Below are 11875 nucleotides of genomic sequence, written 5' to 3' on the forward strand. Positions count from 1 at the left end.
ATTTTTAAGCTGTATGCTAATGTCATTTCACATTCCTGTCAATTCATGCAGTAGATCTCATGCCTCAAAATGTAGCGACAGTGAAGGAGCAGCGATCGAGTTTCAAGTCAGAATGATGTGACTTGAAGGGGAAGTCGCAAGTCTCTCTTGACTGGGGTGGCTGTTAAATCCTTCAGGACTCAGTAATGGTGCTGCTGAACACCTTTTGATGATGGACACTGAAGTCTCCCACCTAGAGTACTTTCTGTGCTCATATTACCTTCAAGTGTTTCTTCCAAATAGTGCTCAGTATGAAGCACTGTTGAGGACGCCCAGGACTACTGCCATAACATTGTATACCACTGTGCTGCCACCTCTTGTGGTGACGGAGTGTGCCTGCAATGTATAACTTGTGAGCGTGACAATGCTAAGTTATTGCTTGACTAGCATGTTGACGGGTCCCGGTGTGTTGGAGTGGCGTGAACCACTCCAGCGTTGGGGAGCCCCAAAGGTGAGGTAGTCTCCTCACCTTTAGGGGCCAAGCCCTCAGATTGAGGGGTTAGGCCCGGGCCGGAGTGGTTCCCACTCCGCCGGCTGGCGTGAACGGCCTTTGGCGCCACGCCAGCTGGGGCCGAAAGGACTTCGCCAGCCGGCGTACGTCTGCGCATGTGCTGGAGCATGAACGGCTGCTGACGTCATACCGGCGCATGCGCAGGGGAGGGGGTCTCTTCCGCCTCCGCCATGGTGAAGACTATGGTGAAGGCGGAAGAAAAAGAGTGCCCCCCCCGGCACAGGCCCGTCCGCCGATCGGTGGGCCCCGATCGCGGGCCAGGCCACCGTGGGGGCACCCCGCCGGGCTCAGATCGCCCCCCCCCCCCCCCCCCCCCAGGACCCGCCAATCGGTAAGAGAGGTGGTTTAATCCACGCCGGCGGGAGAGGCTAGTCAGCGGTGGGACTTTGGCCCATCGTGGGCCGGAGAATCGCCGCGGGGGGGGCCCCCCGACCGTCGTGGGGGGCCCGCCGACTAGCGCGGCGCGATTCCCGCCCCCACCAAATCTTGGGGCGCGGAGAATCCGGGACACAGCAGGGGCGGGATTGACGCCGGCCCCGGGTGATTCTCCGACCCGGTGGGGGGTCAGGGAATCCCTCCGCATGCTTCCATCATTCCAAACTATCATTGCGTATCTAATCTTGCTTCCCTCTCCTGTGTCCTTAGGCATCTTGCCACTATCCAATTCCATTCCAATACCTCGCAAAATTCCCTTTTTGAATCCTTTTAAGCTTTTTGAGGGTGGCACAGTAGCACAGTGGGTTCCACTGTTGTTTCACAGCTCCAGAGTCCCAGGTTCGATTCCCGGCTTGGGTCACTGTCTGTGCGGAGTCTGCATGTTCTCCCCGTGTCTGCGTGGGTTTCCTCCAAATTTGTGCAGGTTAGGTGGATTGGCCATGCTAAATTGCCCTGTGTGTCCAAAAAGATTAAGTGGGGTTACAGGGAAAGGGTGGAAGTGTGGGGAGAAGTACGGTGCTCTTTCTAAGGGCTGGTGCAGACTTGATGGGCCGAATGTCCTCCTGGACTGTAAATTCTATGAACTATTTTGTGAACTAAGCTGAACTCCAAGGTGCCCTCATCAAGGAGATCTGAGTTCAGGTCACCAATGCCACCTTCTGTGATTGTGACTTTCATCAGACTCTCAGATCAGAACACACTAATTCTAGATAACAGTTAAATCTTTGTGGAAGATGAGATAGGGGAATGGGCTCTGAAGTAATTGCACCACCATTGTGGTAGTGAACCTCACTGGCTGGGAATAATAATAATTATAATCTTTATCAGTGTCACAAGTAGGCTTACATTAACACTGCAATGAAGTTACTGTGAAAACCCCCTAGTCGCCACATTCTGATGCCTGTTCGCATACAGTGAGGGACAATTCAGAATACCCAATTCACCAAGCAAGCAAGTCTTTCGGGATTTGAGAGAGGAAACCGGAGCACCCGGAGGAAACCCACGCAGACACAGGGAGAGCGTGCAGACTCCACACAGACAGTGACCCAAGGCGGGAATCGAACCCGGGTCCCTTGCGCTGTAAAGCAACAGTGCTAACCACTGTGCTACCACGAATATCCCGCGGCTTTAATCCTATCCTGGGATAAACTAGCCAATCTCAGTCAGGCCGCAGTTGAGACCTTACATGTGACCTCAGAAGCTCTATTATCGGTCAGTCCTGCTCCTGATCTCTGCCCTGATACCCTTGAACATAGAACAGTACAGCACAGAACAGGCCCTTCGGCCCTCGATGTTGTGCCGAGCAATGATCACCCTACTTAAACCCACGTAACCCGTATACCCGTAACCCAACAATCCCCCCATTAACCTTACACTACGGGCAATTTAGCATGGCCAATCCACCTAACCTGCACATCTTTGGACTGTGGGAGGAAACCGGAGCACCCGGAGGAAACCCACGCACACACGGGGAGGACGTGCAGACTCTACACAGACAGTGACCCAGCCGGGAATCGAACCTGGGACCTTGGAGCTGTGAAGCATTGATGCTAACCACCATGCTACCGTGAGGCCCTTGCTTTAATAAAAGAGTAGACTTGGCAGTCCTGTCTGTGATGTCCTCTGCAAGCCAATAATATGATTTTTAAAAAATAAGTTAAAGTACCCAATTCATTTTTTTTTCCGATTTAAGGGACATTTTAGCGTGGCCAACCCACCTCTGCTGAACCTCATTGGGTTGTGGGGGTGAGACCCACGCAGACACGGGGAGAATGTGCAAACTCCACACCGACAGTGACCCAGGGCCGGGATTCGGACCCAGGGCCGGGATTCGAACCCGGGTCCTCAGCGCCGCAGCCCCAGTACCCAACCAATACCCCCTGCCTGAGCTGGCCAGTGTGATTGTGCAGTTGAGTGATGTACTTACTGAGGCAGTGACTGGCATTGAGCAAATTGATACCTATGTATGGAGAAAGTTAAGGTGATATTTTCATTAGCACGCCCTGCAGACAGTAATCCCCAAGAAGAGCACTGTTAATTAGATCCTCGACTCTGCACCACCGTATGTGAACACAGTAAATATTTAGAACTGATAAAATTAATTTGGTCTTTGGCAGAATTAAGTTAATTAAAAATTGATGGCTCAAACATCACGACAATACTAGCTGTACCATATAAATTTGAAATGTGTTTACGGGTGAATGCAATCTGAAGTTAATGGAATCTGTTGTATTGTTGAGTTATTCACAAGGATTTCTTCAGAACAGTTCTAATCATCTCTAGGTCCTTTAGTTTTGAAGTCAAGCTATTGTTACAGGTTGTCTAGGAAGACACATCGACAAGCTGTTCCCAGCCACAGCTTCCGTCCCGGGGGACTAGTGAGCGGCAGTGTAAATTAACGGTTGATCTGAGCTCTCATTGAATGGGAGAAAGTGCCATTGTATGGGGTCTCAGCCTGGTATCTATATCCCTAATCCATAGCCCTTATTTTCCAACTGACTTTTCCATCTTTCCTATTCCCATCGCTACCTCTTACCACCACCCAACCCCCACTCCCGACCTTCAGCTCTCCAACCTACATGACAACAGCAACAATACTGAATTGGTTCTGAAGTGCTGAGGATTTAACAAGCGCTATATAAATGAAATACATTTTGCGACTTTGCGAATTGCTGAAACTTTATAGCAATGATGAAGCAGCCTCAACAGTGAACAAATCAAATACCAGTAGTTTCAGTCTTCTGAATTAGTGGGTTGATTAATGCTTTACTCATAGCTTAAGTAAGAAGTACGACAAATCTTTAATGCTTCTCTGGTTGGTTCATGAAGCTGGAAGTGTTTGCTAGTCACGTTTTCTGATTTGCATGACTAAAATAAGATCTTTCTCCATCAGAGACACAATTTTTTAACTCGGGAATTATGGGTGTGCAGCTGACCCAGGTTATTCTGTAGACAATATTATTGCTGCTGAAGCATGAAGGTGCAATGCTAGTCCTGAAAGATTCACTTCTCACTTAATTCAAAGACACCTAATTAACCTCAACCACATTCTCAGGCTGAAGCAGACTGTCCACACTCTCAGCATCTTACTTCATCCAATTGCTTCCAAACTCCTATCCTCTTCTTTGCAAAGATAACTCAGTTCTATTCTATCACTGGTCTCCACCCAGACCTTAAAGCAGTTGAAATCCTCATCCATGCCATTTTTATCTCCATACTCAACTATTTCAATGATTTCCTGACTGATATCTTCCACCCTCTGTAAGCTTAAGCCCATCTCAGATTCTGCTATCTGTATTTTAACTTCATTGAACCAAGTCACATTCACCCATCACCCCTATCCTCGTTGGTCAAATCTGGCTTCTGGTCCCATGAAGGATCATAATGATATGAAGTTTCCAAGAAAAAAGGATTCGGAAGCTCTGGACAGATAACAGTAGATAACGAAGACATACTAAAAAGATTAGCAGCGTTAAAAGTTAATAAGTCATCTGGTCCAGATGAAATGCATCCCAGGTTGTTGAAAGAAGTAACAGTCAAAATACTAGAGTCATAGGTAACAATCTTTTAATCCTCATTAGATACAGGAGTGGTGCCAGAGAACTGAAGAATTGTTAATATTGAACCATTATTCAAGAAAGGGGAGACAACAGGGTCAACTGGTGGAGAAATTATTGGAAATCATTGTCAAGGACAAAATGAACTTTTCATTTGGAAAAACAAGGGAAGCCAGCAAGGATTTGTTAAAGGCAAATTGTATCTGTCTAACTTGATTGAATTTTTTAACGGGGTTCTTTGAGAAGATTAAGCGAGGTAGTGCAGTCGATGTATATATGGATTTTCAGAAGGCATGCCACAAAGTTCCATAAGGAGGCTTAGTAAGAAGATGAAAGCCCATGGAATTAGGGGAAAGTGGTGGTAATGAGACGAAATTGGCTGACTGACTGGAAACAAGTGATGGTGTTGGTTGAATTGTTTCAAGGTGAGTGGTGGTTTGCACCAAGTGTTAGTTTTGGTTCCATGACTCTGTTAAATTTTTAGACATGGTTTATACAAGGGTGTAGGGAGCAGCATTACAAAGGTTTCAGAGAATACAAAACTTGGCAAATTAATGGATAGTTGAAGGCTTCAAGCTGACATCAACAGGATGGGGAAATGTCGGAAGAATGGGTTAAGGAGTTCAATGCATTAAGTGTGATGTGGGGAGGTGTAACATAGAAAGACAATACATTACCAATGGCACAATTTTGTGAAGTGTTGATGAGCAGAGAACCTTGCACAAACATATTGACGATAGCAGGGCAAGATGATGGGAGTGGTTAGAAAAACATATAGGTTTCCCGGTTTCACAAATAGAGAAATGGAGTATAGCCAGACAGCATGGTAGAACTTAATAAATTACTGGAACAACCTCAGCTGAGATATTGTGGGCAGCATGTTTGGGGAAAGATGTCTCTGCATTAGAGAGGATACAGCGGAAGTTGACCAGGATGTTGCCAAGGATGAGAGACCTCCGTTCTGGTTGGTAAAGTTAGGACTGTTCTCCCTTTGGAACAGGGAGGTGACCTATTGGAAGATTTCAAGATGATGAGAAGTTCAGACAGAGGGAAGCTCAGAATTCTCTCTGATAAGTGGGTCAATGACTGATTTTAAAGCATTAAAGAACAGATCCAGAGGAGAGATGAGAAATATTTTCACACAGTCAGTTCCTCACCTTGTCAGGATTTGTAACACCTGACAAGGTGGTTGATGTTGGCTGGGTGAATAATTTCAGTTATATCTGAGGATGAGGAATTTACAGGGTTCTAAGCCAAAAGGTGGGATGGGGCACTTTCAAAGAACCAACACTAACACCATGGATCAAATGGCCTCCTTCTGTGCTATTACAACGAATCAAACTTCTTCACAATTCATTCTTGTCTTTATCTCTGTAACGCCGCATCAGCCCTGTGTCAGGTGCAGAAGTTGCATTGTCAAAGAATAAGGATATAATCTCTTGTAATAACTTGCCACCATCAGGCTGCTCCAGTCATTGTTGACCAGTGTTTCAATCGAAAGTGTCAATAATGAACAAGACTGCACTTCAATCATAAAAGCTTTGAGTAACTCTTCACTTTCCCTCCTTTGAGCTTTTCCTCCTTATTTGACAAGAATTGCAGACTTAATTAAAAGGGAACCTGATTCATGGCTCAATAACCACACACCTTGGCAAGCTAAGCCACTGTATGGGTTTAATGAAATCAATGGAGCTGCTGTCTCATTGTTATTCAATTAAACAATAACACAGCGAGGTGGTTGTGTGCGTGTCACATCATTGGTAATAAAGGAGACCTCACTGGAATTGGAGATTTCGATGGTGTTTCACAGAGGAGAAAAGGAATTCAGATGTAATTACAGTAAGATAAATAGAATACCTCACAGGAAAAAATTGATTTCACAAGGAATGAAGACTTAATAACACAAAGGCATGCATGGCCTTATGATCGGAATAAGTTGTGCTTTCCACCTTTCCCTGTTGAATATTCTATCTTTAAACAGGATCCACAATACTTTCAAATTATTATTAATTTGCTTTCAACATGTTTTTTTGGATTAGTGCCAGATAGACAATTGGTGAACGCTTTTTCTTAAATCCTGTTGTCTCCAGAAGCACATGACCACCATCCTAAAATTCCTTGGATGGGATAGTGAGCTGACTATGTTTGAACTGTAAGGAAGGCTGGCCCTTACTCTCCTGCAGACTTGTCGTCTTCAATTGTTTTGCTGATGGTGGGCGGGCGGGTGGGCGGGTTTGTCATCCATGTCCAGCTGGCAGTGTGAGAGCAGCACAGCCTGTGAGCGGAGAACAGATGAGTTAATTTATCGCTTGGCTTGCGGAGAAGAAAGGGAAATTCATGCCAGACCAGTTTTTCTTTTACATTTTGCAGAGGTACTTGAAATGGGTCTTGAACTAAAAGAATATGAGGAAGAACAAATCATAAGCTAGGAAAAGGTCGCACGTCCATGGATCAGCACAAAAAACAAATCCAAGCTGTTCCTCCCACCAAAGTTGTCACAGATTATGCCTGTTGCTCCAGGTGTACCATGAAAATCGGTGAGAAGAAATGATCAATAGAGGGAGAAACATTTAGCAAAGATACACACTTTGGGTCGGCTGTTAACCACTTGTGCACTTAACTGGGTTCAACCCATCTCCTGCACACCTGACCTCACCCCTTGCCCTGACTTCCAGAACCATGGTGCCCCCCCACCCCTTATCCTCACTTTTCACCCCACTAGTCTCTGCATTCAAAGTATCATCCTCTGCCATTTCCACTGGCTCCACATGATGCTACCACAAAACACATCTTCCACTCACTCACCTCATCTTGTCAGCATTCCATAGCGATTGCTCCCTCTGTGACATCCTGCTCCACTCCTCCATCACCCCCAACTCCCCACCGCCTTCCCACGGCACTCCCCCTTGCAATCACAGAAGGTGCAACACCTTCCCCTTTACCTCCTCACCATTCAAGGCCCCAAATACTCATTCCAGCGTTCCACTTGCACTTTGTTCAATCCGCTGCTCCCAATGCAGTCTCTTCTACACAGAGAGGACTAAACGCAGGCTGGGTGGCTGCTTTGCGGATCACCTTCACTCAGTTTGCAAGCATGACCCCAGCCTTGGTGTTGTGTGTCGTGTTGACTCAGCACGTTCCTCTCGTGCCCACATGCTCACCCTTGGCCTGCTGCAATGGTCCAGTGAAGCTCACCGCAAGCTAGAGGAGCAGCATCTCAACTTCCAGATGGGCACGTTGCACACCTCAGGACTCAACACTGAGTTCGGCAGCTTTAGATTTTGATGTTTATCACCCATCTTAAAGCCCCCTTTATTACATCCTCATTTCAATATTCCATACATGTATTGCTTCAATGCAAACACCCTCTTCACCCCCCTCACACCAGAGGAGCACAGTAGCATAGTGGTTAGCACAATTGTTTCACAGCTCCAGGGTCCCAGGTTCGATTCCGGCTTGGGTCACTGTCTGTGCAGAGTCTGCACGTTCTCCCCGTGTGTGCGTGGGTTTCCTCTGGGTGCTCCGGATTCCTCCCACAGTCCAAAGGTGTGCAGGTTAGGTGGATTGGCCATGCTAAATTGCCCTCAGTGTCCACAAAGGTTGGGTTGGGTTACTGGGATGGGGGTGCTTAGATAGGGTGCTCTTTCCAAGGGCCGGTGCAGACTCGATGGGCCGAATAGCCTTCTTTCTGCACTGTAAATTCTATGATTCTATGACACCAGGGCATCTGCCTTCTGTTCTGAAAGTTGTGACTTTTGTTGCTACATTCTCCCTCCTCTCAGTTCTGACGAAGAGTCTGTGGTCTCGAAACGTGAACTCTGGTTCTCTCCTGGTTGATGCTGGCTGAGTTTTTCCAACCTCCTCTGTTCTAGTTGCAGATTCCAGCATCCACAGTGTTTTGCTTATTTTATGGGCCAGCTAACGTTTACTAAATTACCCATCCATGTTGGACAACTATGTTTACTGTCACAAGCTGTATAACAATTTTAGTAAACTGGCATTTTATTTATTTCAGGTGACTGGAATAGTGCTGAGCTGCCTGTACCTGAGGTCACTACCCCAACATGGGGATGAATTCGATGGGCCCAAAATGCCCATTCCTTATGAGCTACTGGACGTTTCGGGGGCTGGATGGTGTCTGTGTCTGCCTAGAGAGGAAGGCTACCAGCCAGTGGAGGGAGCAGTGTGCAATGCTGACATCCCAGATGCAGTTAATTCCAACCAAGGCATGCAGCTGATCAGCACAGAACAAGAAGTGAACTGAGATAAGGTGCAAGTGTTGAAACCTGTTGCCTGCCAGCTCAACAACACTGAGCAGAGATATGCTGGGTTTGACATTCTCCATTTGTAATGTTTGACTAGGTGTGGGAGACAATTTCATGCTTTTGTTAGTAATGGCACCTTGGCAGCATGAGAGCAAAGGCCAGTGGCAAGTGGGAGAAAGCTCAGGCTTACTATAAAAGCAAAATAATCTGGAAGCTAGGAACCTGAAATTAAAACAGAGGATGCTGCAAAAAAAACACAGAAGCATCTGGTGCAAAGTTCTATAGAAGTGTCATGTGGACCCGAAACGTCAACTCTGGTTTCTCTCCCAGCAGATGCTGCCACATCTGCTGAGTTCATCCAGCATTTTCTGTTTTTATTTCAGACTTAGCTTTTGGAGAAGGTGGTGCAGTTGCTGCCCAACTCATTCAGCCATCTCTGCTCTCCCGGATTGGCCGCTCTGTGTCTCACACATTTTGGAAATTAAGTCACTATTTGAAAAAGAAAGGGACCCTCTGGAAATGATTTGGCTAAACCTGCTGGAAGTATGTATCATCTTGTGAGCAACGGCCGATACTGCAGCCTCAGCTGTCGAGTATGGGTTGACCCATTGGAGGGATTGCTAAGCAGGGAACAGGGGCTTCTGCTTTGAAATGAGGGAGTGCTGCCAATACATTAGCGTGGCCAATTTTATATTCCTCTTGACATCCATTTGTGGGGCATTTAAAGTCTGAGAACCCACGTTTCCCAGAGCCAGGTTATGTTGTGTGCTTTTCCATGACTGAATAGCCAGTGTCCCACTGCATTTTAAAAGTGCTCATGAATGCTGATTATTCTCTGTCGGGGGACCAATTGAATTTCCAAGTCATTTTCAGGCTTACACAATTTCAGCTATTACAGAACCAGTGGCCGTTTAATCAGGGCGGTACAAAGTTCGTAAAGATTCTGTGTGTTCACAGCATCACCAGTAATCTTCCGTCATTTCAATATCAGTGGGCAGTTAAGCAGCATTTACGTTAACATTGATTGGCAGTATTGGCAGTACCATCTCCATTTTCCCCAGGCAGGAGATAATGAGACTGCGACCTTTGTGATGACCTAATAACCACAGGTGTGGCGGCGGCTGTGAATAACATTACTCAGAGGCCATTGTACTGTGACTTCCCTGTTTCTTAACTGTCCATCTGATGCTGCAGTATTACATTGATTCGCTCTGTGTTGGTTCATGTCACTGCCTTCCATGGCTTTATTACAGTTTTACAATGACAGTGTCTAGTTTTATCTTGTGCCATCATTTCAAGCGTTCATTGATGTGGGGCGAATGATAAATTGCCAGATTTCTCTGGAGACAGGAGAAGTAATTTTCACTAAAAGCGAAAAAAAGCTCAGCTGATCAGGTGGAATAGGAGCGAATAAAAGTCGATACCGATAAACATTCATTCACCTGAAATATTTGGTGTGATCTTCCGGTTGTTCATGGTAGCACCACTGCCTCGCCGCGCTAGGGTCCCAGGTTGGAATCCCGACTTGGGTCACTATCTGTGCGGAGTGTGCAAATTCTCCCCGTGTCTGCGTGGGTTTCCTCCGGGTGCTCCGGTTTCCTCCCACAAGTCCCGAAAGGTGTGCTTGTTAGGTGAATTGGACATTCTGAATTCTCCCTCTGTGTACCCGAACAGGCGCCGGAATGTGGTGACTAGGGGCTTTTCACAGTAACTTCATTGCAGCGTAAATGTAAGCCTACTTGTGACAATAATGGTGCGCCACTTCCCACCACCAAGAAACAAGCCGTGTGTACGTCAGAGAATCTCACCAGTTAACTTTGATTCTCTTTACGCAGCTGTTGCCTGACCTGTTGAGTATTTCCAGAATGTTCTGCTTCTACTTCAGCCTTCCAGCATCTCCTGTGTTCAGCTTTTTGCTTATTGTGCCACTGGCCTCTTGAGTGTTTGACACCCAAATTCACCTGCAAAGTAACTCGGCAGAAGCTAGGAAACAAACAGAAAAGTCGGTGGTGGGATGCAGCACAGGAGAGATGAAATGACAAGATGGGTGATGGTGCAAGGTGGTGATAATGGAACAGGAAAAGAAACATGTCAAGAAAAAAAATGTCAAGAAGAGGTGTGAATAGAATGTTACCAACAAAACCAAAAACAAAACAAAATTGTAGAGGGGGCAGAGGTTGCAATCTGATACCACAAAGAGTATGGCCCAATGGCAGGATCTTCTACTCCCTTTGACAGTGATTCCTCGCCGTGTGGGTTCCTTGGTGGCAGAGGGTTTGAACAATGGGAAAACCCATTGACAGAGGTGGCACAGTGACAGCAGTGTGTGCCATCTGCAAGATGCCCCACAGGAACTCACCAAGGCTCCTTGACTGCACCTTACAAATCCATCACCGCTACCATCTGGAAAGACAAGGGCAGCAGACAGATGTGAACACCACCACTGGATGTTCCCCTCTAAATCACTCATCACTCTGAGTTGGAAATATACCGTCATTCATTGTCACTGTCAAAATCCTGGAACTGTCTCCCTAACAACACTGTGGATGCACCTACACATCAGGCACTGCACCTTCTCAAGGGACAATTAAGGATGGGCAACAAATGCTGGCCTAACCAGTAATGTCCACATCTCATTAAAAAAAGCAAGTGTGAAGAGTTGATGAACCACAGCCTTTGACTGATATTACATTCGGGACTATGATAAATTACCCTCCTCTTAGAATGTTTATGGCCACTCTTAGAAAATGAAATAACTTAAGGAGTTCTGATTGATGTAAACCTTTGGTTGGATTCCCTGGAGTGTGACAGAACCATTTAAAGAAAGAGAGGGTGATTGGAAAGCACTCGAGTGATTGTTTCAGCAGAAAGTCTTATTTCGGTGGCAGGGATGAATTGCACAGGATCAATGAAGGAGTGAAGACTTTGTATACACAATGATGAATTCCTTCAGTCAATCCTCCTCCCTTCAGTCGCATCCAATCAATCACACAACAATTTAAAATGGGATCGTGTCATCAGATTTAAGAGGGAACTGGATCAGCAATTTACAGGTCAAGTGATTAAGG

General features: G+C 46.2%; 1 protein-coding gene across 1 annotated transcript in view; it reads left to right on the top strand.

Moving 5' to 3' along the window:
* The window catches only part of zgc:110329 (uncharacterized protein LOC550500 homolog), a 213665-nt gene extending 203589 nt beyond the window's left edge, over positions 1-10076 (top strand). The window contains exon 8 of the mRNA XM_038785594.1: positions 8558-10076. Within this exon, the coding sequence (XP_038641522.1) occupies positions 8558-8806 (249 nt within the window). The 3' untranslated portion in view covers positions 8807-10076. The remainder of the gene's footprint in view (positions 1-8557) is intronic.
* The last annotated feature ends 1799 nt before the right edge of the window (positions 10077-11875 follow it).

This window comes from Scyliorhinus canicula, chromosome 26, assembly GCF_902713615.1.
Source record: "Scyliorhinus canicula chromosome 26, sScyCan1.1, whole genome shotgun sequence".
NCBI classification, from domain to species: domain Eukaryota; kingdom Metazoa; phylum Chordata; class Chondrichthyes; order Carcharhiniformes; family Scyliorhinidae; genus Scyliorhinus; species Scyliorhinus canicula.